At 46.9% G+C, this 26,924-nt stretch overlaps 1 protein-coding gene across 6 annotated transcripts in view; it reads right to left on the bottom strand.

Annotated features, from left to right (window-relative positions):
* The window catches only part of ANKRD6 (ankyrin repeat domain 6), a 334,377-nt gene that overhangs the window by 169,445 nt on the left and 138,008 nt on the right, over positions 1-26,924 (bottom strand). For all 6 annotated transcript variants that reach the window (XM_063916984.1, XM_063916978.1, XM_063916983.1 and 3 more), the window contains exon 2: positions 24,081-24,349. In XM_063916984.1, the coding sequence (XP_063773054.1) occupies positions 24,081-24,200 (120 nt within the window). In that variant the 5' untranslated portion in view covers positions 24,201-24,349. The remainder of the gene's footprint in view (positions 1-24,080; positions 24,350-26,924) is intronic.

Below are 26,924 nucleotides of genomic sequence, written 5' to 3'. Positions count from 1 at the left end.
CTGTGATGTGGTGAAAGTCTTAGTCTAGAAAATACAATATATAACGGCCATGTCATTTAGTAGCAACTAGATTGCATCTGTAAAATGGCATAAAAGGAATTTTCAATGCCCTGCACAATTCCCACATTCAGCAAGGCAATCCTAAGAGCAGGATCCTATAGCTACTAATGAAGGCTCTCTAAGGTGTGTGTAGAAGTAATGCTGAACTCTGACATTTATTATACCTCTGAGAGATGCCTCACAGCTCGCAGTCCCAGCAGCACAAACTTCTATAACTACATAGAAACAGAGCACTTTCTGTTAGCCACGCTAATGCCACTGTATGACAACAAAATCTAATTACAATAAGACATTTTGCATCCATTCTAGATAAGGAGCTAAAACATTCATGCATATAAAATATAAGAACGTGCCTGTGAAATGAAAACACAAAGGGGGTAATTCAGACCTGATCGCTCGCTAGCATTTTTTTGCGGCGCTGCGATCAGATAGTCGCCGCCTACTGGGGAGTGTATTTTAGCTGTGAGGTGTGCGATCGCATGTGCAGCCGAGCGGTACAAAAATATATTTTGCATTTTCTGAGTAGCCCTGGACTTACTCAGCCGCTGCGATGACTTCAGCCTGTCCGGGACCGGAATTGACGTCAGACTCTCGCCCTGCAAACGCTTGGACACGCCTGCGTTTTTCCAACCACTTCCAGAAAACGGTCAGTTGACACCCACAAACGCCTTCTTCCTGTCAATCTTCTTGTGATCGGCTGTGCGAAATGGATTGTTCGTAAAACCCATTGAACAGCAACGATCCGCTTTGTACCCGAGCGACGCGCCTGCGCATTGTGGTGCATATGCATGTGCAGTTCTGACCTGATCACAGCACTGCAAAAAACGCCAGCGAGCGATCAGATCTGAATTACCCCCAAATATCAGTGATTGGTGCAGCTGATGTACCACTCTTTCATGTATGGACACAGAAAATATTGTACAAAATACCATACAGCCATAAAATATAATTCTTTAATAATAACTTCACAGATTGATGGCAGAATACAGTATGTTTTTCATCCATTTCATATTTATTAGTTATCATTTCTTATTGCAGCAATAATAAATTAAGGTTCACCCAAATGTATGAAATAACACATTAAAGGGCAGAGCTACAAAAGGAGACGGAACCTGCAATGTGTTAGAAGGCAAGTGATCTGCTACTGTGCATGTGTGCTCTGCTGATGCATGTGCCAGCAGACATTGCTCGGGAGGAATCCTATGGATCCCTCTCCCAATAAATTGTGAGTTATGCTCCTGTAAATTGTGTGTTATTTAGCTCATCGTAAGGTGGCATTAGCTACTGGGCCCAATCTCCAGAATTAAGTTGGTAAATTAGTCAATAAAGCAGAAACCTACGTGGGCTGGTTTTGAGGTAAAAAACAGTCCCCTGTACATACATCCATGGAATATTTAATATTTGTGGCTACCCCCAAAACAGGTGTTTTTCGGTGGATCTCCAGCACAAAAGTATTCATAGAAAAATATTCCCCTAAGAGAGACAAAGGCTGCTAATATTTGGGTTATTCTGCTAATGTCTTTGGTACAGCCAAGAACAAATTCAATTACATAAATGTCGTCTGGGATCTTTCTTGTCAGGCCATACTTCCCCAATTAGCAGATATCACAGCGCTTGTTGCTCACAGAAAATAACCACTTGGCAGGGGTGGCTATCAAACACAAACCCTATCCAGCCAAGACACTGAGAGAATAGGCTGTAAGGAATAAAACTGCAATTGGTGAGATGCACAAAGATAGATTGATGAGGGTCGAACACAAGGACACAAGGAAAGCGTCTCCGGCCGGGCATGCCCGTGATGGATACACGCCCCATTCACTAAAATGGGAGAGTATCTCTGTCGCGCCTCTGGACGGAGACGCTCAGAATGGGAGCGTATCTGTTCACTCCCGGCGTGACTAGGCGGACAGAACGCCTAGTCACGCCAGGAGTGCACGGCTGCGATGGAGCCACCTCAGATGAGCGCTGCTCCATCTATATCTCATACCAGGCATATTAATGCATACAGTGCATCCAGAAAGTATTCACAGCGCTTCACTTTTTCCACATTTTGTTATGTGACAGTCTTATTCCAAAATGGAATAAATTTATTTTTCCCCCCTCAAAATTCTACACACAATACCCCATAATGACAACGTGAAAAATGTTTTTGTTTTTTTTTAAATAATTGCAAATTTATTAAAAATAAAAACTAAGAAATCACATGTACATAAGTATTCACATCCTTTGCTCAATACTTTGTTGATGCACCTTTGGCAGCAATTACAGCCTCAAGTTTCCATTCCTCTTTGCAGCACCTCTCAAGCTCCATCAGGTTGGATGGGAAGCGTCGGTGTACAGCCATTTTCAGATCTCTCCAGAGATGTTCAATCGGATTCAAGTCTGGGCTCTGGCTGGGCCACTCAAGGACATTCACAGAGTTGTCCTGAAGCCACTCGTTTGATATCTTGGCTGTGTGCTTAGGGTCGTTGTCCTGCTGAAAGATGAACCATCACCCCAGTCTGAAGTCAAGAGCGAATATATAAAAAAAAATTTGATGACCCAAAGATGTGCGCAAAAATAGCAGCTTTAACAAGATCAATTCCCAACATAGATGTCACCACACCCACCAAACTCAGAATGTATATAGGAATAAGGGAAAACACAACTCGTATAAGCGCTACTAGTAGAAAAACAAAAGGAAATTATGCGTTCCTCATACGTCCTTGAGATCTTGTTTCTTGTATTTCTTATATCCTTTTTTCACTCAAGAAGGGTTCTCATTGATAGGTTGTTAGGTTCCATGAGCATGTAGGAGGAAATAAATCAAACAATGTGTAGTATTGTCAGCAAATAGAAACAAACTTTATCCAGCCCATAGGATCCCCCAGTAGTAGTGTGAAGATATTTCTAGATAATCAACCACGTACCCCGACTCACACGAAAGACTCGTGGATTATGTGCATAAAGGTTTCTTTAATTACTCCTTAAATTCCCATGTGGATATCACCAAAATGTATGAGATGCGTTCTCCACTCGCTTATAGCAAGGAGGTGTGAAAACACATAAAGGTATCTTTATCTGTGAATTGCATAGTTTATAAGCGTACCACACTCACAGAGAAAATAATGATATGAATCCTATCTCGGTTTCTTTTATTCCACCGTCTCAGACAATCTCTTTCAAATAGTCCAAATGGAAAAATATCCAGAATACAAAAGGTGGTATATACCAGTTCACAGAAAATTTTTTATTGATTACAAAAACCCCATAGTTGGGGTGAATCAACATCCAAAAATGTACATACAAGATAAAAAAAACTCTGATAAAAACACAGGAAAATCAAGGAAAAGAACAAAAATTCACTATGTGAGGAGGAGTCCGGATCCCCAAAACAAGCAAAAATCCGGGGTTTTACCTTGAGTTCTTGATGATAAAACAATGGCCCTCATTCCGAGTTGTTCGCTCGGTATTTTTCATCGCATCGCAGTGAAAATCCGCTTAGTACGCATGCGCAATGTTCGCACTGCGACTGCGCCAAGTAACTTTACTATGATGAAAGTATTTTTACTCACGGCTTTTTCTTCGCTCCGGCGATCGTAATGTGATTGACAGGAAATGGGTGTTACTGGGCGGAAACACGGCGTTTCAGGGGCGTGTGGCTGAAAACGCTACCGTTTCCGGAAAAAACGCAGGAGTGGCCGGGGAAACGGTGGGAGTGCCTGGGCGAACGCTGGGTGTGTTTGTGACGTCAACCAGGAACGACAAGCACTGAACTGATCGCACAGGCAGAGTAAGTCTGGAGCTACTCTGAAACTGCTAAGTAGTTAGTAATCGCAATATTGCGAATACATCGGTCGCAATTTTAAGAAGCTAAGATTCACTCCCAGTAGGCGGCGGCTTAGCGTGTGTAACTCTGCTAAATTCGCCTTGCGACCGATCAACTCGGAATGAGGGCCAATATTGTGTCATGGTGTCCAGTTCTGTTGACGCGTATTCTGGATATTTTTCACAGATTCACAGATAAAGATACCTTTCACCTCCTTGCTATAAGTGAGTGGGGTAAGCATCTCATACATTTTGGTGATATCCACATGGGATTATAAGGAGAAATTAAAGAAACTACCACTGGGGGATCCTATGCGCTGGATAAAGTTTGTTTCTATTTGCTGACAATACTACACATTGTTTGATTTATTTCCTCCTACATGCTCATCAAACCTAACAACCTATCAATGAGAACCCTTCTTGAGTGAAAAAAAGGATATAAGAAATACAAGAAACAAGATCTTAAGGACGTATGAGAAACGTATAATTTCCTTTTATTTTTCTACTAGTAGCACTTATACGAGTTGTCTTTTCCCTTATTTCTATATACATTCTGAGGTCAAGAGCGCTCTGGGGCAGGTTTTCATCCAGGATGTCACTGTACATTGCTGCATTCATCTTTCCCTCTATCCTGACTAGTCTCCCAGTTACTGCCGCTGAAAAACATCCCCACAGCATGATGCTGCCACCACCACCATGCTTCACTGTAGGAATGGTATTGGTATGGTGATGAGCAGTGCCTGGTTTCCTCCAAACATGACGCCTGACATTCATGCCAAAGATTTCAATCTCTGTCTCATCAGAACAGAGAATTTTGTTTCTCATGGTCTAAGAGTCCTTCAGGTGCATTTTGGCAAACTTCAGGTGGGCTGCCATGTGCTTTATATTAAGGAGAGGCATCCGTCTGGCTATCGGGTTCTTGGGCACCTCCCTGACTAGGGCCCTTCTCCCCCGATCGCTCAGTCCAGGTGGTTCCGAACTTCTTCTATTTACGGATGATGGAGGCCACTGTGCTCATTTATTTATTTATTTATTTATTATTAGCAGTTTTTTTTATATAGCGCAGCATATTCCATTGTGCTTTACAATTAGAACAACAGTTATAGAACAAAACTGGGCAAAGACAGACAGACATAGAGATAGGAAGGCCCTGCTCGCAAGCTTACAATCTATAGGGAAATAGGCATTGATACATGAGGATAGATGCTACCTGTTACATAATGGTTCCCCAGATTTCTAGGTTCTTAGTGGGTTGTATGATATGATCACCCAGCAATGTTGGAAGACAAAATGTGAGGTTATGTGGACTGTACAGAGGGGATGTAACTGGATAGCGAAGCATTGAAGGTTATGTGTGTGGGTCAGGAATTTGGCAGGCTTGTCTGAAGTGATGAGTTTTTAGGGAACGTTTAAAGGTTTGGAGACTAGAGGAGAGTCTTATTGTGCGTGGGCATTCCACAGAGTGGGTGAAGCCCGGGTAAAGTCCTGTAATTTTGAGTGGGAACAGGTAATACATGTGGATGAGAGACGCAGATCTTGTGCAGAGCGGGGGGGGGGTCTGGTAGGGAGATATTTTGAGATGAGTGAGGAGATGCATGATGGTGCCTTCAAAGCAGCAGATATTTTTCTGTACCCATCCCCAGATTTGTGCCTTGAGACAATTCTGTCTCGGAGGTTTACAGACAATTCCTTTGACTTCATGCTTGGTTTGTGCTCAGACATGCACTGTCAAGTGTGGGACTTTATATAGGTGTGTGCCTTTCCAAATCATGTCCGTTACACTGAATTTATCACAGGTGAACTTCAATTACAGGTACATCTCAAGGATGATCAGTGAAAACAGGATGCATCCGAGATCAATTTTGAGCTTAATGGCAAAGGCTGTGAATACTTATGTACATATGATTTCTTAGTTGTTGTTTTTTTAATACATTTGCAGAAGTCACAAAATAAACTTTTTTCATGTTGTCATTATGGTGTATTGTGTGTAAAATTTTGAGGGAAAAAGTGAAGCACTGTGAATACTTTCTGGATGCACTGTACATACAACCCTACATAGGGTGCAATTCCATCAATATGTCCTCCTTCACTAACCACCATATTTGGTACATTCGTGCAGTGCAAAAACACACATGATTCATCTACAAACATGACTCTTGCGTAACTCTGCATGGCCCATGACTTACCCAATATACCTGGAATACAGTTAGAACTTGTCTAGCAAATAATGGGAGAACACCAGTAGTCGTATAAAACACACATGAATGAATCACATTAATATCAAAAGTTATAAATGTATAAACTAGTAGTCAGGGCCGTAACTAGGTGTGTGCCGATGGTGCCGACCATCCGGCAGCACCTGCCCCCCCCCCTTCCCGCGTGCGCACGGCCGTTATCTCCCGCCCCTGCAAGGGAGTGGGAACAATGCCGCAGCCGCCATCTGATAGCAGTCATCCCCCTACTCCATCCCTGAGTCCCGCTGGCGCTACCGCTGTCTCCTGCCGCCTCTGTAAAGGACTGCGGGGTATTGCCGTAGCTGTCAGCTCCCGGACCCGATGAGAGTCTCTGCGTCCTCTGGATGCTGAATCGTGCCCCCTCCCCAGGTGAGTAACACACACACTCACTGTCACTCTCTCACTCTGTCATGTACGAAAAAAAGGCGGACCCTGCTGATGTGGTAGGTAAAAAAAAGGGGGACTGTGCCTGCTTAATGTGTAAAAAGAGGGACTCTGTTTCTGTAATGTGTGAAAAAAAGAGACTCTGCCTGCCTAATGTGTAAAAAAGGGGACACTACTGCCTAATGAGTAAAAAAGGTGTACTCTGCTGCCTAATGTGTAAAAAGGGGGCTCTGCTTGCTTAATGTGTAAAAAGGGGACTCTGCTACTGTAATGTTTAAAAAAGGGGGACTCTGCCTGCCTAATGTGTAAAAGGGGGGACTCTGCTGCCGTAATGTGTAAAAGAGGACTATATCTGCCGTACTGTGTAAAAGGGAGCTTTGCCTAACGTAATGCGTAAAATGGAGCTCTGTAGCCACGCCCCTTCCCCCATGAAGCCAAGCCCCTATACGTTTGCCCGCGCATTGCCCCTGTTTTGTATATGGGGGGGGGAGGGGGGGCGCGTCAATGCTTTTTTTTGCACACAGCACTAAAATGTCTACTTACGCCACTGCTAGTAGTAGGATTAGATAATTCAAATGATTGACTAGTTAATAGAAAATACATTAATTCTTTAAAAGAAACACATTTAAAAAAAAAAAAAAAAAGATACATGCACTGGTAACCTACAGTAGAATGTAAAAATGAAGAGATGTAATATTCAATAACACTCCACCAAGATGGGACAAGTGGCTGCAGGACTGCAGATAGCCTTGGGGTCATAGGGGCATATGTATCAAAGCTTGGAGAGAGATAATGTACCAACCAATTAGCTTCTCCCATGCTACAGGCAGCGTTTGAAAAATGACAGGAGCTGATTGGTATCTCTGGAAGTCATATCGGTTTGGTGAGACCAACCACATGAGGCAGATCTTGTCTATCAGATGTAGTTCCAAAGTGAGTTCCAAAGTGGGTCAGCCGGGATTCCACGCCTTGGGGAACTGAGGGCAGTAGTTGCACTTTTAATTCTCTGCCCCCTTACCCTTTGCTGTCATGCAAGACTCCAATAAGGGGGAGATGAATCAAGCCTTCTAAAGAGTGGAAAAGCGGACAAGTGGATAGGCAACCAATTACTAGCTGCTAGCTAGCATTTAGCAAGCACATTCTACAAAAATGATATATAGAAGCTGATTGGTTGCTATAGGCTACTTCTCCACTCTTTAGAAGGCTTGATACATCTCCCATTAAGATCCTGGAAGTATTTTACGGTGCGCAGAGCAGAAATATTGTAATAAGAGGCTGACAATGTAATGCAGAGCTGGGGAACCTCAGAGACCTCAGATGGAAAAGTGCCGGAGCTGCTAAACAAGACTCTTCATTTCAGGCAGTAGTGATGTGTGCTCATCCACCTAGTCTGTGTGCACCACGTGGTGCAAGAAGCTTGGTGCCTCCCTTGTAACGATTCACACTTTGGACCTCATTCAAGTTGGATCTAAAAAGCAGAATTTGCAATCCTTACTGAATAGGGTCCTATATCCTGAATTCTGCATCCACATCGTAGCCACATATGACGTATTTTACAATGTACCTGTCACACTAGATTAGTACGGCAAGTGACTTGAATAAAGTAACAGATTAAGTATAAGAATGGGGGTAATTCCAAGTTGATCGCAGCAGGAAATTTTTTAGCAGTTGGGCAAAACCATGTGCACTGCAGGGGGGGCAGATATAACATGTGCAGAGAGAGTTAGATTTGGGTGTGGTGAGTTCAATCTGCAATCTAAATTGAAGTGTAAAAATAAAGAAGCCAGTATTTACCCTGCACAGAAACAAAATAACCCACCCAAATCTAACTCTCTCTGCACATGTTATATCTGCCCCCCCTGCAGTGCACATGGTTTTGCCCAACTGCTAAAAAAATTCCTGCTGCGATCAACTTGGAATTACCCCCCATAGGTGATGTGCATCACTCATGTCGGGACTGTCTTTTGCCTTTATACCAAGATTACTGAGTTGCACACAGAAGCAGGGCCGTAACTACGTGTGTGCCAAGTGGGCTTGGCACACAGCGCAGTTGCCCTGAGGGCGCACGGCCAGCGGCATGTAATGAGTCAAATTGACTCATTACATGCCGCCTCTAAGTCTCTGCGCCGTGCGCCGCGCTGTGAAGATAGAACGAAGACATCAGCGCCGGGCAGCGGAGAAGGAGGAGGGAGGGGGAGCAGGGAGCCGCAGCAGCGCTATGTTATTGGTAGTAAGCGCCGCTGCAGCATCCCCCTCTCCTTCCGTATTGGATGCCGGGCAGCCAATACGGAAGGAGAGGGGGATGCTGCAGCGGCGCTTACTACAAATAACATAGCGCTGCTGCGGCTCCCTGCTCCCCCTCCCTCCTCCTTCTTCTCACCTCACTGCCTGCACCGAGGGAGCTGCACGAGGAGCCTGTCAGCGGGGAGAAGGTAAGTATATCCCCCCCCCCCCCCCCCCCCTCTCTCTCTCTCTCTCTCGGACACCGCCTGCCGCAATGTGTAAAAAATGGGACTGGCTGCCGCAATGTGTAAATTGGGACTGGCTGCCGCAATGTGTAAAAAATGGGACTGGCTGCCGCAATGTGTAAAAAATGGGACTGGCTGCCGCAATGTGTAAAAAATGGGACTGGCTGCCGCAATGTGTAAAAAATGGGACTGGCTGCCGCAATGTGTAAAAAATGGGACTGGCTGCTGCAATGTGTAAAAAGGGGGACTGGCTGCTGCAATGTGTAAGAAATGGGACTGGCTGCTGCAATGTGTACAAAGGGGGACTGGCTGCCGCAATGTGTAAAAAGGGGTCCTGGCTGCCGCAATGTGTAAAAAGGAGGACCGGCTGCCGCAATGTGTTAAAAGGGAGATTGGCTGCTGTAATGTGTAAAAAGGGGGACTGGCTGCCGCAATGTGTAAAAAGGGTCTATCTGCCGCAATGTGTAAAAAGGGGGACTGGCTGCCGCAATGTGTAAAAAGGGTCTATCTGCCCCAATGTGTAAAAAGGGGGCCTGGCTGCCGCAATGTGTAAGAAGGGGTCCTGGCTGCCACAATGTGTAAAAAGGGAGACTGGCTGCCGCAATGTGTAAAAAGGGGGACTGGCTGCCGCAATGTGTAAAAAGGGTCTATCTGCCCCAATGTGTAAAAAGGGGGCCTGGCTGCCGCAATGTGTAAAAAGGGAGACTGGCTGCCGCAATGTGTAAAAAGGGAGACTGGCTGCCGCAATGTGTAAAAAGGGGGACTGGCTGCCGCAATGTGTAAAAAGGGGGACTGGCTGCCGCAATGTGTAAAAAGGGTCTATCTGCCACAATGTGTAAAAAGGGGGCCTGGCTGCCGCAATGTGTAAGAAGGGGACCTGGCTGCCACAATGTGTAAAAAGGGGGCCTGGCTGCCGCAATGTGTAAGAAGGGGTCCTGGCTGCCACAATGTGTAAAAAGGGGGACTGGCTGCCGCAATGTGTAAAAAGGGGGACTGGCTGCCGCAATGTGTAAAAAGGGGGCCTGGCTGCCGCAATGTGTAAGAAGGGGTCCTGGCTGCCGCAATGTGTAAAAAGGGGGACTGGCTGCCACAATGTGTAAAAAGGGAGACTGGCTGCCACAATGTGTAAAAAGGGAGACTGGCTGCCGCAATGTGTAAAAAGGGGGACTGGCTGCCGCAATGTGTAAAAAGGGGGCCTGGCTGCCGCAATGTGTAAAAAGGGGGACTGGCTGCCGCAATGTGTAAAAAGGGGGACTGGCTGCCGCAATGTGTAAAAAGGGGGACTGGCTGCCGCAATGTGTAAAAAGGGGGACACTGTCTGCTGTAATGTATAAAAGGGGCTCTACCTGGTGTAGTGGCGCTACTGTGCAGCATAATTTGAATAATGTAGACTACTGTGCACCGTAGTATGAATTGCTATTATTTTGTGGCCACGCCCCTTCCCAGTGAAGCCACGCCCCTAGAATTTTTTTATCTTACATAGGGGGGGGGGGCGCCACTGTCGTTTCTTGCACACAGCGCTAAAATGCCTAGTTACGGCACTGCACAGAAGTACACGTAAAGACAGCCTCAGTAGTTAGTAGCTTTTAAGAAAAGGTCTGTGACGAGAAGCTTGGCACAACTAAGTCACAAGGGGGTCTTTTTACTAAGCCTTGGATGGAGATAAAGTGGACGGAGATAAAGTACCAGCCAATCAGCTCCTAACTGTCATGTCACAGGCTGGGTTTGAAAAATGACAGATTTAGGCTGATTCGCTGGTACGTTATCTCTGTCCACTTTATCTCCATCCAAGGCTTAGTAAATAAACCCCAAAGTCTGTTATACGCCAAACTGGTCTGTTTGGCGCAATCTGAACAAATGTGTATATGGGCACATCTGTACTTGGCCCACTTCATCTGGGGCTTCAAAATGGACACAGTAAACCGGGCAGTAATGTACAAGAAGATCCTCAATGGTGGGAAAGGTAATCTGATATCGCCACTATGCTGCCATCCTCATCATTTGCTGCTGTATCCACAGCAAACTTGTCACTGGAACAACAGCTTTGCATGCAACTCTAATGGGCCCTACACACTGGACGATTAGTGCGATTTGAACGATGATCGATGTGAATGATGATCGATATCGTTCAAATTGCCTTGCATTGAAAATAGGATTTTACTTACCGGTAAATCTATTTCTCGTAGTCCGTAGAGGATGCTGGGGACTCCGTAAGGACCATGGGGAATAGACGGGCTCCGCAGGAGATAGGGCACTTTAAGAAAGCTTTGGATTCTGGGTGTGCACTGGCTCCTTCCTCTATGTCCCTCCTCCAGACCTCAGTTAGAGAAACTGTGCCCAGAGGATATGAACAGTACGAGGAAAGGATTTATGTAACCTAAGGGCGAGATTCATACCAGCCACACCAATCACACCGTATAACTTGTGATAAACTACCCAGTTAACAGTATGAACATGTAACATAGCCTCGGTTCAAGACCGACCAACTATAACATAACCCTTATGTAAGCAATAACTATATACAAGTATTGCAGACAATCCGCACTTGGGACGGGCGCCCAGCATCCTCTACGGACTACGAGAAATAGATTTACCGGTAAGTAAAATCCTATTTTCTCTAACATCCTAGAGGATGCTGGGGACTCCGTAAGGACCATGGGGATTATACCAAAGCTCCCAAACGGGCGGGAGAGTGCGGATGACTCTGCAGCACCGATTGAGCAAACAGGAGGTCCTCCTCAGCCAGGGTATCAAACTTATAGAACTTTGCAAAGGTGTTTGACCCCGACCAAGTAGCAGCTCGGCATAGTTGTAGTGCCGAGACCCCTCGGGCAGCCGCCCAAGAAGAGCCCACCTTCCTAGTGGAATGGGCCTTAACCGATTTAGGCAATGGCAATCCTGCCGAAGAATGCGCCTGCTGAATCGTGTTACAGATCCAGCGAGCAATTGTCTGCTTTGAAGCAAGGAGCGCCAACCTTGTTGGCCGCATACAGAACAAACAGAGTTTCAGTCTTCCTGATCCTAGCTGTTCTGGTCACATAAATCTTCAAAGCCCTGACCACATCCAGGGACTCGGAGTCCTCCAAGTCCCGTGTAGCCACAGGCACGACAATAGGTTGGTTCATATGAAAAGATGAGACCACCTTGGGCAGAAATTGAGGACGAGTCCTCAACTCTGCCCTATCCACGTGAAAAATCAGGTATGGGCTTTTATATGATAAAGCCGCTAATTCCGAAACCCGCCTTGCAGAAGCTAAGGCCAACAACATGACCACTTTCCAAGTGAGGTATTTCAACTCCACTCATTTGAGTGGTTCAAACCAAGGTGACTTGAGGAAACTTAATACCACGTTAAGATCCCAAGGCGTCACCGGAGGTACAAAGGGAGGCTGAATATGCAGCACTCCCTTCACAAAAGTCTGTACTTCAGGAAGAGAAGCCAATTCTTTTTGAAAGAAATTGGATAAGGCCGAAATTTGGACCTTTATGGACCCTAATTTTAGGCCCAAATTCACTCCCATTTGAAGGAAGTGAAGCAGACGGCCCAAATGGAACTCCTCCGTAGGAGCAGCTCTGGCCTCACACCAAGAAACATATTTCCGCCATATACGATGATAATGTTTCGATGTCACATCCTTCCTAGCCTTGATCAGGGTAGGAATGACCTCCTCCGGAATCCCTTTTTCAGCTAGGATCCGGCGTTCAACCGCCATGCCGTCAAACGCAGCCGCGGTAAGTCTTGGAACAGACAGGGCCCCTGCTGCAGCAGGCCCTGCCTTAGAGGAAGAGGCCACGGATCTTCTGTGAGCAACTCTTGCAGATCCAGATACCAAGTCCTCCTTGGCCAATCTGGAACAATGAGAATTGTTCTGACCCTTCTTAGTCTTATTAATCTCAACACCTTGGGTATGAGAGGCAGAGGAGGAAACACATAGACCGATCTGAACACCCATGGTGTCACCAGAGCGTCTACCGCTACCGCCTGAGGGTCTCTTGACCTGGCGCAATACCTCTTTAGCTTTTTGTTGAGATGGGACGCCGTCATGTCTATTTGAGGCAGTCCCCACCGATCCACGATCTGTGTGAAGACTTCTTGATGAAGTCCCCACTCTCCCGGATGCAGGTCGTGCCTGCTGAGGAAGTCCGCCTCCCAGTTGTCCACCCCCGGGATGAACACTGCTGATAGTGCGCTTACATGGCCTTCCGCCCAGCGTAGAATCCTGGTCGCCTCTGCCATGGCCACTCTGTTCCTTGTGCCGCCTTGGCGGTTTACATGAGCTACTGCCGTGATATTGTCCGACTGAATCAGAACCGGTTTGTTCTGAAGCCACTCCTCCGCCTGGCGTAGGGCGTTGTAAATGGCCCTTAACTCCAGGACATTGATGTGGAGACAAGTCTCTAGGCTTGACCAGAGACCTTGGAAATTTCTTCCCAGTGCGACAGCCCCCCAACCTCGGAGCCTCGCGTCCGTGGTCACCAGGATCCAGTCCTGAATGCCGAACCTGCGACCCTCTAGGAGGTGAGCACTGTGCAGCCACCCCAGGAGAGATACCCTGGCCCTGGGAGATAGGGTGATCCGTTTCTGCATCTGTAGATGGGACCCGGCCCATTTGTCCAATAGGTACCATTGGAAAGTCCTCGCATGGAACCTGCCGAAGGGGATGGCCTCGTATGAAGCCACCATCTTCCCCAGAACCTTTGTGCAATGATGCACTAAAACCTTTTTTGGCTTTAAAAGGTTCCTGACCAGGGCTATGAGCTCCTGAGCCTTCTCCACCGGAAGAAAAACTCTTTTTTGGTCTGTGTCTAGAATCAGGCCCAAAAAGGTCAGACGCGTTGCAGGTACTAGCTGGGATTTCGGTAAATTGAGAATCCAGCCGTGCATCTGCAACGTCTTCACGGACAGAGACACGCTGTCCAGCAACTTCTCCCGAGATCTCGCCTTTATAAGGAGATCGTCCAAGTACGGGATAATTGTGACTCCCTGCTTGCGCAGGAGCACCATCATTTCCGCCATTACCTTGGTGAAAATTCTCGGGCCGTGGAAAGACCAAACGGCAACGTCTGAAATTGGTAGTGACAATCCTGTACTGCAAATCTCAGAAACGCCTGGTGAGGGGGGAAAATCGGAACATGAAGGTACGCATCCTTTATGTCCAGGGACACCATCCAATCCCCTCCCTCCAGGCTGGCGATGACCATTCTGAGCGATTCCATTTTGAACTTGAACCTCTTCAAGTACAGGTTCAGGGATTTTAGATTTAGAATGGGTCTGACCGAACCGTCCGGTTTCGGTACCACAAACAGGGATGAATAATAACCCTCTCCTTGCTGGAGATGAGGAACCTTGATTATCACCTGTTGAATGTACAATTTGTGAATTGCCGCTAACACTAGCTCCCTCTCTGACGGGGAAGTCGGCAGAGCCGATTTGAAAAACCGGCGAGGGGGCATGTCTTCGAATTCCAGTCTGTATCCCTGGGAAACAATCTCGATTGCCCAGGGATCCACCTGTGATTGAACCCAGACGTAGCTGAAAAGACGAAGGCGTGCCCCCACTTGATCGGAATCCCCCCCCGGAAAGCCCCAGCGTCATGCTGTGGACTTTGCAGAAGTAGGGGAGGACTTCTGCTCCTGGGACCTAGCTGGGTGCAGCTTTTTTCCCTTGCCTTTACCTCTGGCAACGAAGGACGATCCTCGTACCTTGTTTTTATTGGAACGAAAGGACTGCATGTGATAATGTGGTACCTTCTTAGAATGCTGCGGGGGAACATAAGGTAAAAAATTCGATTTACCGGCCGTAGCAGTAGAGACTAGGTCCGAGAGGCCTTCTCCAAACAACTCCTCCCCCTTGTAAGGCAATGACTCCATATGCCGCTTTGAGTCGGCGTCTCCCGTCCACTGTCGGGTCCACAAGAGCCGCCTAGCAGAAATAGACATAGCGTTTATTCTAGAGCTTAGTAAACAAATGTCTCTCTGAGCATCCCTCATATACAAGGCAGCATCTCTGATATGCTCCATGGTCATTAGAATGGTATCCCTATCTAAGGTGTCCATCTCCGTAGATAAGGAGTCTGCCCATGCCACGACAGCACTACAAACGCAGGCCGACGCCATGGCCGGCCTAACTATAGTTCCTGAATGTGTGTAAATGTGCTTCATGGTAATTTCCTGCTTGCGATCAGCAGGATCCTTGAGGGAAGCAGTATCCGGAGAAGGCAGTGCCACCTTCTTGGATAAGCGTGTCAGCGCCTTGTCTACTTTAGGCGCAGATTCCCATCGTATCCGATCCTTCTGTGGAAAAGGATACGCCATGAGAATCCTTTTGGGAACATGGAGTCTCCTATCCGGAGATTCCCAAGCCTTTTTGCATAATTCGCTTAGCTCGAATGAGGACGGAAACGTGACCTCAGGCTTTTTCCCTTTATACATGTGAACCCTCGTGTCAGGGACAGGGGGTTCCTCTGTGATATGCAAAACCTCTTTTATGGCAATAATCATGTACCTAATACCTTTTGCCACCTTCGGCTGTAATTTTGCATCCTCATAGTCGACACTAGAGTCAGTATCTGTGTCAGCGACCTGGGATATGGGGCGCTTTTGAGATCCTGAAGGTCCTGGCACCACAGGGACAGGCACGGACTGGCTACCTGACTGATCCCTAGCTTCAGCTTTGTCTAATCTTTTATGCAGGAGATTTACATTTGCATTCAAGACATTCAGCATATCCACCCAATCCGATGTCGGCGTTGCCGACGGCGACCTGACATTCAAGCACTCCCCCTCCACATTAAGCGAGCCTTCCTCATCAAACATGTCGACACACACGTACCGAAACACTGCACACACCCAGGGAAACTTTTTCTGAAGACAGTATCCCCTGAAAAGCCCTTTGGAGAGACAGAGAGAGAGTATGCCAGCACACACCCCAGCGCAACAACCTGGAGACCAACACAGAATGCTTTTCCCCAGCAGCGCTGTATTATACTTTATCCGCCAATTATGTGCCCCTCTCTTTTTAAACTCCCTTCACCGTGTGTAAGCAGGGGAGAGTCCGGGGAGCTTCCTCTCAGCGTTCTGTGGAGAGAGAAATGGCGCTGGTGAGTGCTGAGGGAGAAGCCCCGCCCCCTCGGCGGCGGGCTTCTGTCCCGCTCAAAATCGTGCAAAATGGCGGGGGCTCAATTATATACATGTACAGTGCCCAGCTGTACATGTATATACCTATTTGCCATCTAAGAGGTGTTATTATTGCTGCCCAGGGCGTCCCCCCCTGCGCCCTGCACCCATACAGGGCCGGAGTGTGTGAGTGCTGTGCGTTACCTCTGTGAACCTGAAGGCTTCTGCCACCTGAGACGTCTTCTTGCTTCTGTTCTTCTGGCTCTGTGAGGAGAACGGTGGCGTGGCTCCGGGGGTGGACGCACAGGACGAACCTGTGTTCACCCCCTCTGAAGCTAATGGTGTCCAGTAGCCGAGGAAGCAGATCCTATCAGTTAAGTAGGTCTGCCCCTCTCTCCTCAGTCCCTCGATGCAGGGAGCCTGTTGCCAGCAGTGCTCCCTGTGAAAAAAGTAAAAATCCAAACAAAAATGCTTTCTGTAGCAAAGAACTCAAGACAGCTCCCTGCAGTGCGCCCTTCATCCTCTGGGCACAGTGTAAAACTGAGGTCTGGAGGAGGGACATAGAGGGAGGAGCCAGTGCACACCCAGAATCCAAAGCTTTCTTAAAGTGCCCTATCTCCTGCGGAGCCCGTCTATTCCCCATGGTCCTTACGGAGTCCCCAGCATCCTCTAGGACGTTAGAGAAAAATGCTGCAAAAACCAACGATGAACGACTGCGGGGACGCGCATCGTTCATCGTCGGTGCCTCCACACTAAACGATATGATCGGTATATCGTCCAATGTGTGGGGCCCATAAGTCTCTCTTTTACCACTCTGGGATGGACTGGTCTGGAACAAGTGGGTAACCTCCTGGTGGGTTTTACCTGGACTTCTGTAGGTAGGTAAGCCAAACACTATCCACAGATCTAATCAGGGCTAAAGACATAATGCAGTCTATTCTAGGACATCCTAGTGCAACAGCAAGAACAACATGCTCACTAACAGACACAAAGAACTGGCATTGATGGCTATCTAGGAGGTCTGCCCTTCAGGACCTTCATGCACTCCTGGAATTTGTGCAGATATAAACATTGCACCTGTTGCCTCGTGAATGAGGAAACATCTACAGTAGGAAATTTTTCTGCAACAGCAGAGTTGGAAGCAATGGAAAATGACACCCCCATTGTGTAGACCAGTCCCCATTGCTGCCCCTCAAATGGATGCAGCATATCGAAAACTCGAATGCGCACTCCCCTGCCCCTTATCTGAATGACAAAATAACAAATAAGAACAAATGAGGCCCAGCACCCATTCTTATAATACCCAGGCACAGTATAGTTGGGAAAGATCAACCTTGGTGGACTAAAAGCAGAGAGGGCGATATTCAATTGTTATATTGCGCACAATCTCCCGTCTAAAGTGACGGAAGACTGTGGGGCGATATTCAATTGATCTGTTTAATCGCGCCCATAGAGGTGAGGTTTAGCCACTTAAAGCGGCTTCACTCGACCAAACTAATGGGCGCGATCCGAGAAGTCTCGTTAGAGCGCTCAAACAGGTAATTTTTTTGCATATTTCAGCTCGCCCGCCCCGGGGGGTGCGAGTTGAAATGCCAGCCATCATGTCCAAATGGAGCAACAATTGACCTGCTCAGTTGGGTGCCATCTAGTGGCTGCCGGCATAAAAACAAATTAATATCGCCCAATGGGGCTAATTCAGACCTGATCGCTAGCAGGCGATTTTTGCACTGCTGCGATCAGATAGTCACCGCCTACAGGGGGAGTGTATTTTAGCTGTGCAAGTGTGCGAACGCATGTGTAGCAGAGCTGTACAAACAGATGTTGTGCAGTCTCTGAGTAGCCCAGGACTTACTCAGCCGCTGCGATCGCTTCAGCCTGTTCAGGACCGGGATTGATGTCACACACCCGCCCTGCAAGCGATTGGACACGCTTGCATTTTTCAAAGCACTCCCAGAAAACGGTTAGTTGACACCCAGAAACGCCTTCTTCCTGTCAATCTCCTTGCGAACGCCCATGCAAATGGATCAATTGCACAAACCCATCGCTGAGCAGCGATCCGCTTTGCACCCGTGCAACGCGCCTGCACATTGCGGTGCATACGCATGCACAGTTTAGACCCGATCGACCGCTGTATGAAAACGCAGCCTAGCGATCAGGTCTGAATTAGGCCCAATGTGCACTGCTATAGACAAACCAACATTGGCCCTCATTCCGAGTCGTTCGCTCTGTAATTTTCATCGCATCGCAGTGAAATTCCGCTTAGTACGCATGCGCAATAATCACACTGCGACTGCGCCAAGTAATTTTACAATGAAGATAGTATTTTTACTCACGGCTTTTTCCTCGCTCCGGCGATCGTAGTGTGATTGACAGGAAATGTGTGTTACTGGGCGGAAACACGGCGTTTTCGGGGCGTGTGGATAAAAACGCTACCGTTTCCGGAAAAAAACGCAGGAGTGGCCGGAGAAACGGGGGAGTGTCTGGGCGAACGCTGGGTGTGTTTATGACGTCAAACCAGGAACGACAAGCACTGAACTGATCGCAGATGCCGAGTAAGTCTGAACCTACTCTGAAACTGCTAAGTAGTTTGTAATCGCAATATTGCGAATACATCGGTCGCAATTTTAAGAAGCTAAGATACACTCCCAGTAGGCGTAGGCTTAGCCTGAGCAACTCTGCTAAATTCGCCTTGCGAGCGATCAACTCGGAATGAGGGCCCTTGAGCCTAATTCAGACCTGATCGATGCAGCAAATTTGTTAGCTAATGGGCAAAATCATGTGCACTGCAGGTGGGGCAGATATAACATGTGCAGAGAGAGTTAGATTTGGGTGGGTTATTTTGTTTCTGTGCAGGGTAAATACTGGCTGCTTTATTTTTACACTGCAATTTAGATTTCAGTTTGGACACACCCCACCCAAATCTCACTCTCTCTGCACATGTTACATCTGCTCCCCCTGCGTGCACATGGTTTTGCTCATTAGCTAACAAATTTGCTGTTGTATATACAGTATAAATGACCAATATACAATACAAAATCATTCTGATACCAATTTCCAATACAGAGGCAATATAGCAGCCCCAGTGCAATGCAAGGCATTCTAGTAATTACATTGCAACAGTGGCCTCTGTAGTACACATCTGCTGAGGGGAGGTACAGGAAGTCCACTGTAAAGGCCCATACACACTGGGCGAATTTGGCCTCAAAATCGTTCACTTTGGCCGTTTTAAACGATTTTGAGGTCAAAGTCTCCCAGTGTGTATGGGCTAGCAACAAATGACTGGCGATGATGCACGCTTCCGCATCATCGCCAACGAGGTGGGCCGTCAGCTGGTTTTACCAGGATATTTGAAGATGATGGTTCCTTTTCCAGCCATCATCGCTCAGTGTGTAAGGCCGCGAGCGATGATGGCTGGAAGATGAAACATCATCTGCATGGTGGACCCACCCTGCACTCACCCCACGCCTCACCTGCTAGACGCCATGCCGCGATCCCGCTTCTCTGGCTCCTGCTCAGTGCTCCCGCTCCTGCTCAGTGCTCCCTCCGGACACAGCGCAGCACGGATCTTCAATGCAGCGATACCAGCCACTTTATTCCCCTAAGTTATATACACTGCTGGCATAGGCCAGAAATGTATATACCACTGGCCACCAATGTTTATTGATTGCTTTTTATTTTAGCCAGTAATATATACATTGCTGGCACAGGCCAGCAATGTATATATTACTGGCACCACTAGCCACCAATGATCCATATAAGCCAGTAATAGGATTTTAATTACCTACCAGTAAATATTTTTCTCGTAGTCTGTAGGGGATACTGGGAATCCATTTAGTACCATGGGGTATAGACGGGTCCATTAGGAGCCTTGGCACGTTAAGAAATTGATACTGTGCGCTGGCTCCTCCCTCTATGCCCCTCCTACCAGACTCAGTCTAGAAAACTGTGCCCGAGGAGACGGATATACTTTGAGATTAGGATAGATAAGAAACAGAACAATAGGAAAGCCATGCTAACCAAACTGAAACATGAACAGCAATAGCTGAACCAACCACAATACTTAACTAAGTAACAGTGCAGGAAGAACGAAGCACTGGGCAGGCGTCCAGTATCCCTACGAGAAAAGGATTGGAATGATTCCGAAGTAGAGATGAGGCCTGCAGAAGGACGTTGTAGATTGCCCTGAGTTCCAGGATGTTTATTGGAAGGACGACCTTCCCGACTTGACCATCTTCCTTGAAACTGCACCCCCTGGGTGACTGCTCCCCAACCTCTGAAGCTTGCGTCTGTGGTTAGCAGAATCCAATTCTGAATCCCGAACCTTCAACCCTCGACGAGGTGAGAAGACTGTAGCCATCACAGAAGGCAGATTCTGGCTCTTGGCGATAGACAGATCCTCTGGTGCATGTAAAGATGTGATCTGGACCATTTGTCCAACAGATCCAGCTGGAAGGGCCTCGTATGAAACCTTCCGTACTGAAGCACCTCGTAAGAGGCCACCATTTTCCCCAGAAGGCAAATGCACAGATGCATCGAGATCCGGGTTCGCTTCAGGACAGCCCGAACCATCAACTGGATTATCATAGCTTTCTCCAAGGGAAGGAACACTCTCTGAGACTCTGTGTCCAGTATCATTCCCAGGAAAGGAAGCCTCTGTGTCGGTTCCAGGTTAGAGTTTGCAAGTTCAGAATCCACCCGTGATCCAGGAGTAGTCTGGTTGAGAGGCTAATGCTGTCCAACAACCTCTTCCTGGACGGTGCCTTTATCAGAAGATCATCCAGGTATGAAATTATGTTCACTCCCTGTTTGCGGAGTAGAAATATCATCTCTGCCATCACCTTGGTGAATACTCTCGGTGCATCCTTGATATCCAGGGACACAAGGAATTCCCTCTCCTCCAGACATGAGATCACCGCTCTCAGAGACTCCATCTTGAATTTGAACACTCGTAAGTACGGGTTCAACGACTTGAGGTTCAAAATCGGCCTAACCGAACCTTCCGGTTTCGGTACCACAAACAAGTTGGAATAATACCCCTTGTTATGCAGATGAAGTGGAACTGGAACAATGACCTGAGTCTGTACCAGTTTTTGAATGGCATCCTGCAAGGTTATACTTGCCTCTTGTGAAACTGGCAAGCCTGATTTGAAGAATCAGTGAGGTGGGAGTTCCTGAAACTTCAGTCTGTAGCCCTGGGAAATAAGATCTATGACCCTGGGATCCTGGCAGGAACCTGTCCAGATGTGACTGAAAATTTTTAGTCTGGCTCCCACCTGCCAGTCTTCCAGGCATCGCGGTCCACCGTCATGGTGAAGGTTTTGAGGAAGCAGAGCTTGAGCTCTGTTCCTGTGAACCTGCAGTTGCTGGTTTGTGTGTTTACCTCTAGCGCCTCTGGTGGCTGTAGAAGAACCTCTGGTTTTGTCTTTAAACTTGGCAGTCCGAAAGGACTATAGATTAGGTCCTGAGTAGGCCTTCCTAGCTGGGGGAGCTGCAGAAGGAAGATACGTGGATTTACCCGCAGTAGCTTTGGCAATCTATTTGTCTAGTTCATATCCAAATAAGGCCTATCAGTCATCGAGTAAATATTGCATCTCTATCTCATTGCGGGACAATTGAGTAGAAATATTGGAAATCATTCCCCTAATGGGGTCCAGCCATGCTGGCTCTGTCCCGCTAGCCTGGGAGTGTACACTGCACTGAGTACACTGTAGTGAACCCCCTGGAGAAGAGGAACACTGTGCCTTACATGAAACACACTCTTTGTCTGACATACTGTGACAGTGACAGCACACACAAACATGAATAGATTAAACGCACAATTAATCCACAAAGAGCCCTTCCAGGGAGACACAGAGATAGAATGGAGCCAGCACACAGCGCCCTTACCTCTAATGCCAAGCTTAGCCGGGTCGCAGACTTAGTACACAAGATTGGGGATTAACAGATGGGTCCACGTTTATCTTGGCCTTTAATAGGATTAATTGAGCCAGGTCAATCACACTTAATCCGCTGCTGTAATGACTTAATCCCCTGATGTATTGTTCTCTGTATTGTATTGCAGCTGAGAACAATAGATTAAAGTCTTATGTTAATAAACCATGGTGTGCCTAGATTAGGGACTCAGTACACTGGTAAGCGCTCCCCCCCTGCTATGATTCCTTGGTACCGCTGAGGTAATCTGGAGTCTCTCCAGAGGAGCTGCACGTCCCTGTTAGTCAGCGTCTGTGTCCACTGCAGAGGGAAAATGGCGCTGGTGAACTGCTGGATTCGGTCATAGTGAAGCCCCGCCCCTTCAATGGCGCGCGGTCTCCCCGCACTTTTTTTATACTGGCTGAGGTAATCTTGTGTCTAAAATGGAGTCAGCCCCCTTTTAAGTCTGTGATGCCAGTCTGGGGACTGTGTAAACTTATAGTGTACTGAGACTCAGTTCGCTCCCTCAGAAGCCGTGCGTCTCCGTACCCTCATGCCGCCATAATAGTGGCGACCCGCTAACTGGGATGCCGGCTTAGTACTCACCACTCTTCTATCTTCTGGCTCTGTTAGGGGTGGCAGCGTGCTGCAGGAATGTATGCTCGCCATGGTGGGGCGTGCGAACAGTTCCCTCAGGAGCTAGTGTCCTGTCAGCGGGGAACGGGACCATTAACCCTTCAAGAGGTTGGGCCGTCCCTCCCCCCAAGTCCCACGAAGCAGGCAGGCTGGTGCCTTCCAGTCCTGCCTGAAAATAACAAACAGATAAAATAAATGCAGAAAACTCTTCAGGAGCTTCCAGCTACGTGACCAGCTCCTCCGGGCACATTTTCTAAACTGAGTCTGGTGGGAGGGGCATAGAGGGAGGAGCCAGCGCACACTATCAAATTCTTAAAGTGCCCAAGGCTCTTAGTGGACCCCTCTATACCCCATGGTACTAAATGGATTCCCAGTATCCCCAAGGATGTAAGAAAAAATATACATTGCTGGCACAGGTCAGCAATGTATATATTACTGGCATCATTGGGCACCAATGATGCATATATTAGCCAGTAATATATACATTGCTTGCACAGGCCAGCAATGTATATATTACTGGCACCACTGCCCACCAATGTTTAAGTATAATATATGCATGATATGTATATTGCAAGCAGAGTCCCCATTTATGCACATGGCAGTAGTCCCCTTTTTACACATTATGGCAGCAGTCCCTCTTTTTACACACATTACGGCAGCAGTCCCCCTTTTTATACACATTACGGCAGCAGTCCCCCTTTTTATACACATTACGGCAGCAGTCCCCCTTTTTACACACATTACGCCAGCAGTCCCCCTTTTTACATACATTACGGCAGCAGCCCCCCTTTTTACAATGGCCCATGCTCCCACCATTGGAATTCAAACCCAGCCAATTATGTAAAAAATAGCCTTTCTAATGAAAGATTTTCAGCAAAGTCTTTCGCCTCCTGAAAATATCTTTGGAAAATAGCTCAGTGTGTATACACTACTTTGGGTGAAAGATATATATTTCAGAGATGTTGTCAAAGTCTTTTGAAATGAAAATCTCCTGGTGTGTATGGGCCTTAAGGTGCATACACACTGGGCGTTTTTTGCCCAGCGTGTATGCACAGTGATGATCGTTGACATCGCTGGGCTGAAAAGCGCTCAGTGCCCAGCGATGTCAGCGGGGATGAACGGCTTTCCATAGCAGGACGCTATGGAAAGCCGCTCAACCCGACGTTCATCTACTGTTAATACCAGTAGATGAACGGCGGCCGCCAGCGATAAAGCTCAACACACCAAAAGTGAGCTGCTTTCAGCTCAAATTCGCCCATTGTGTATGGGCCTTTAAGAATTCATAAACAATAAAAAAATTATTAACATTTTATACACATTTTGTATGAAAACCTATTCATAATAGTGGTAGAGCAAGCAGAGACCACATACTTGATGTACAACTGAATGCACATTCTCCTCACATTTTGAGGGCTAAGCAAGAATTTTCAATCCCCACAATAAAAACAAGTAATTTTTTTGTTACCTTGGTAACTGCTACCTTGGCGCCCTTATTGATGAGCTGCACAACATTATCCACTTGGCCTTTGTATGCAGCTACGAGGAGGCGTTCTGACAGCGCAGCGACCACATCCTGCTGGCTCATGAATTAGAAGAAGGAGAAGTCCTGAGGACAAGCTGGCAATATGGACGTGCTCATTAAAAGGCAATATTTTCAGAGCGGTATGAGAGCTACATGCTTGACTGTAGAGACACTTATTGAATCACATACTTCAGCTTTGGCATCTTGTGGATCTGAGAGAAAAAAACAACAACACAGAAACATAAACCACTATTACTGTAAACACCTTGGCATGAGACAAATGTAAAAATAAAAATCCTGCAGCATTCCATCTAAAAAAATGTTTAAACCCTACAACATTGCTGTAACTGCAAAACTTAACTGGGGTACCATGAGGATTAGGAGTTAAATGATAACATGTAATTTTAAATGTCTTTTAAAAACTGCAGGAGTTCATACTGTCTTAGAAAGCGTCCTAGCGGCCAATGCAGGCCACCTCATCTTATAAGAGAATACTGGCTTTCATATTCTACCAAGCCCACTAAATGTCCACTGAAAATATGGCCCGCGTCCCCAAGCCTACTGATATACACAACAATAGATCTTGTGATCTCCAAGCGCCGTCCCCGCCGTGTCACCGCTGATGTCACCAATCCGGCAGGTTGCAGACAGTGGCAGCGAGGCGCCTGAGGCGGGTCGCACACTGGGAGCTCCCGTGTCAGGCTTCCATGTGGTGCGACCCTGCCTCTGGCAGTCTGAAAGGGGTATTTCTGAGGTAATAATTAAGCCATATGTGTTCATGCATTTCTTAGTACCTGGAATGAGAGTGTTCCATGCAGACCAGGTTTAGGAAACACCAATCTAGCTGTAATCTCTCTCTATCTATTGGTATTTTTCCTTCACTCTTCAAGCATGCAGTGATTACTCACATTTTGAAAAATAAATAAAAAATTCTGACCCTACAGTAACTCACTCTCAAACTGCCGCCCTATCTCTCAGCTCCCTTGTCTCTCTAAGCTACTTGAGAGACTTGCCTACACTCGACTCACACACGTTCTTAACTCACACAATGTATTGGCCCCACTTCAGTCAGGCTTCCGTTCCCAGTACTCCACAGAAACAGCACTGACTAAAGTGGTTAATGAGTTAGTCACTACGAAGTCTAAAGGCCATTACTCACTACTTATTCTTCTAGATCTTTCTGCTGCCTTTGACACTGTTGATCACTCTCTTCTCATACAAACACTACAATGCCTAGGTCTTAAAGCCACAGCTCTTTCTTGGATCCTATCCTACCTATCTAATCGCTCCTTCAGTGTTTGCTTCTCTGAATCTACCTCCTCTTCGCTACCTCTTTCAGTTGGAGTACCACAAGGCTCAGTCTTGGGTCCTCTGCTTTTCTCTATCTATACCTCATCTCTTGTTAAACTAATCAGCTCTTTTGGATTTCAGTATCATCTGTACGCAGATGATACTGAAATCTACCTCTGCTCCCCTGATTTGTACTGGGACGTGTCACTGAATGCCTTTCTGCCATTTCATCTTGGATGACATCTCGCCACCTCAAACTTAATATTTCAAAAACAGAGTTCATTATATTTCCACTGATATCTCCATCACTGTTGAAAACACGACAATCTACCCTACCCCACAAGCTCGCTGCCTAGATGTCATCCTTGACTCTGATCTGTCCTTTGTTCCCCACATTCAATCTGTCTCAAAATCATGTTACATGCATCTAAAAAACATATCCGAAATATGACCAAACCTTACACAAGACTCTGCTAAAACTCTAATCCATGCTCTCATTATCTCCCGCATTGATTATTGCAATAGTCTTCTTACTGGTCTTCCCAAAACGAAACTCTCACCACTACAATCCATTCTGAATGCAGCTGCGAGGCTAATCTTCCTCGCTAGACGTTCATCGTGTGCAGATCCACTCTGTCAGTCCCTCCATTGGTTACCTGTATGCTACCGTATTCAATATAATATACTTTTACTCACACACAAGGCCATTAACCAAACTACACCAACGTACACCACTTCGCTTATCTCAAAATATCTCCCAACCCGACCTCTTCGCTCTTCACATGACCTGCTTCTCTCATCCACACTCATTACTCGCTCCCACTCACGATTGCAGGACTTTCATCGGGCTGCACCCACTCTGTGGAAAGCCCTACCAAGTACAATAAGACTTTCTTCTAGTCTCCAAACCTTCAAGCATTCCCTGAAAACTCACCTCTTCAGGCAAGCATATCAAATTCCAGAACCGCCCACATAACTTTCATAAACCTTCCTATAAAATTGCATCCACTCTGCACAGTCCACACATATCCTCACATGTCTTCTCATTTTTCCCTTTCCCTTCCTCTTGACCCCGGTTCATCCTTGCTGTATGACCATATCATACAGCCCACCAAGAACCTTTGCAATCTGGTGGACAACTATGCAATAGATAGCACCTATCCTTGTGTATCCATGCCTATTTCCCCATAGATTGTAAGCTTGCGAGCAAGGCCTTCCTACCTCTATGACTGTTTATTACAGTTTTGTTATATCATTGTTATTTCCAATTGTATAGTGCAATGGAATTTGTTGCGCTATATAAGAAACTGAGCAACGGTTGTCACCACCGCTTACCTTTTCTTGCAATGGTTTATCTGATGCCCCCCCCCCCCCCCCCCTTTTATAGAAAGAGTGACTCAGGCGGCAGAGCTACTTTGTGCATGTGCACACTGACCATCAATGGCTCAGCCATGGTTCCATGCCACTGCAAGGCATGTAACAATGGGGGCAACAATT

This window comes from Pseudophryne corroboree, chromosome 4 (assembly GCF_028390025.1).
Source record: "Pseudophryne corroboree isolate aPseCor3 chromosome 4, aPseCor3.hap2, whole genome shotgun sequence".
Lineage (NCBI taxonomy): Eukaryota > Metazoa > Chordata > Amphibia > Anura > Myobatrachidae > Pseudophryne > Pseudophryne corroboree.
This window is presented reverse-complemented; position numbering and strand designations above follow the sequence as displayed.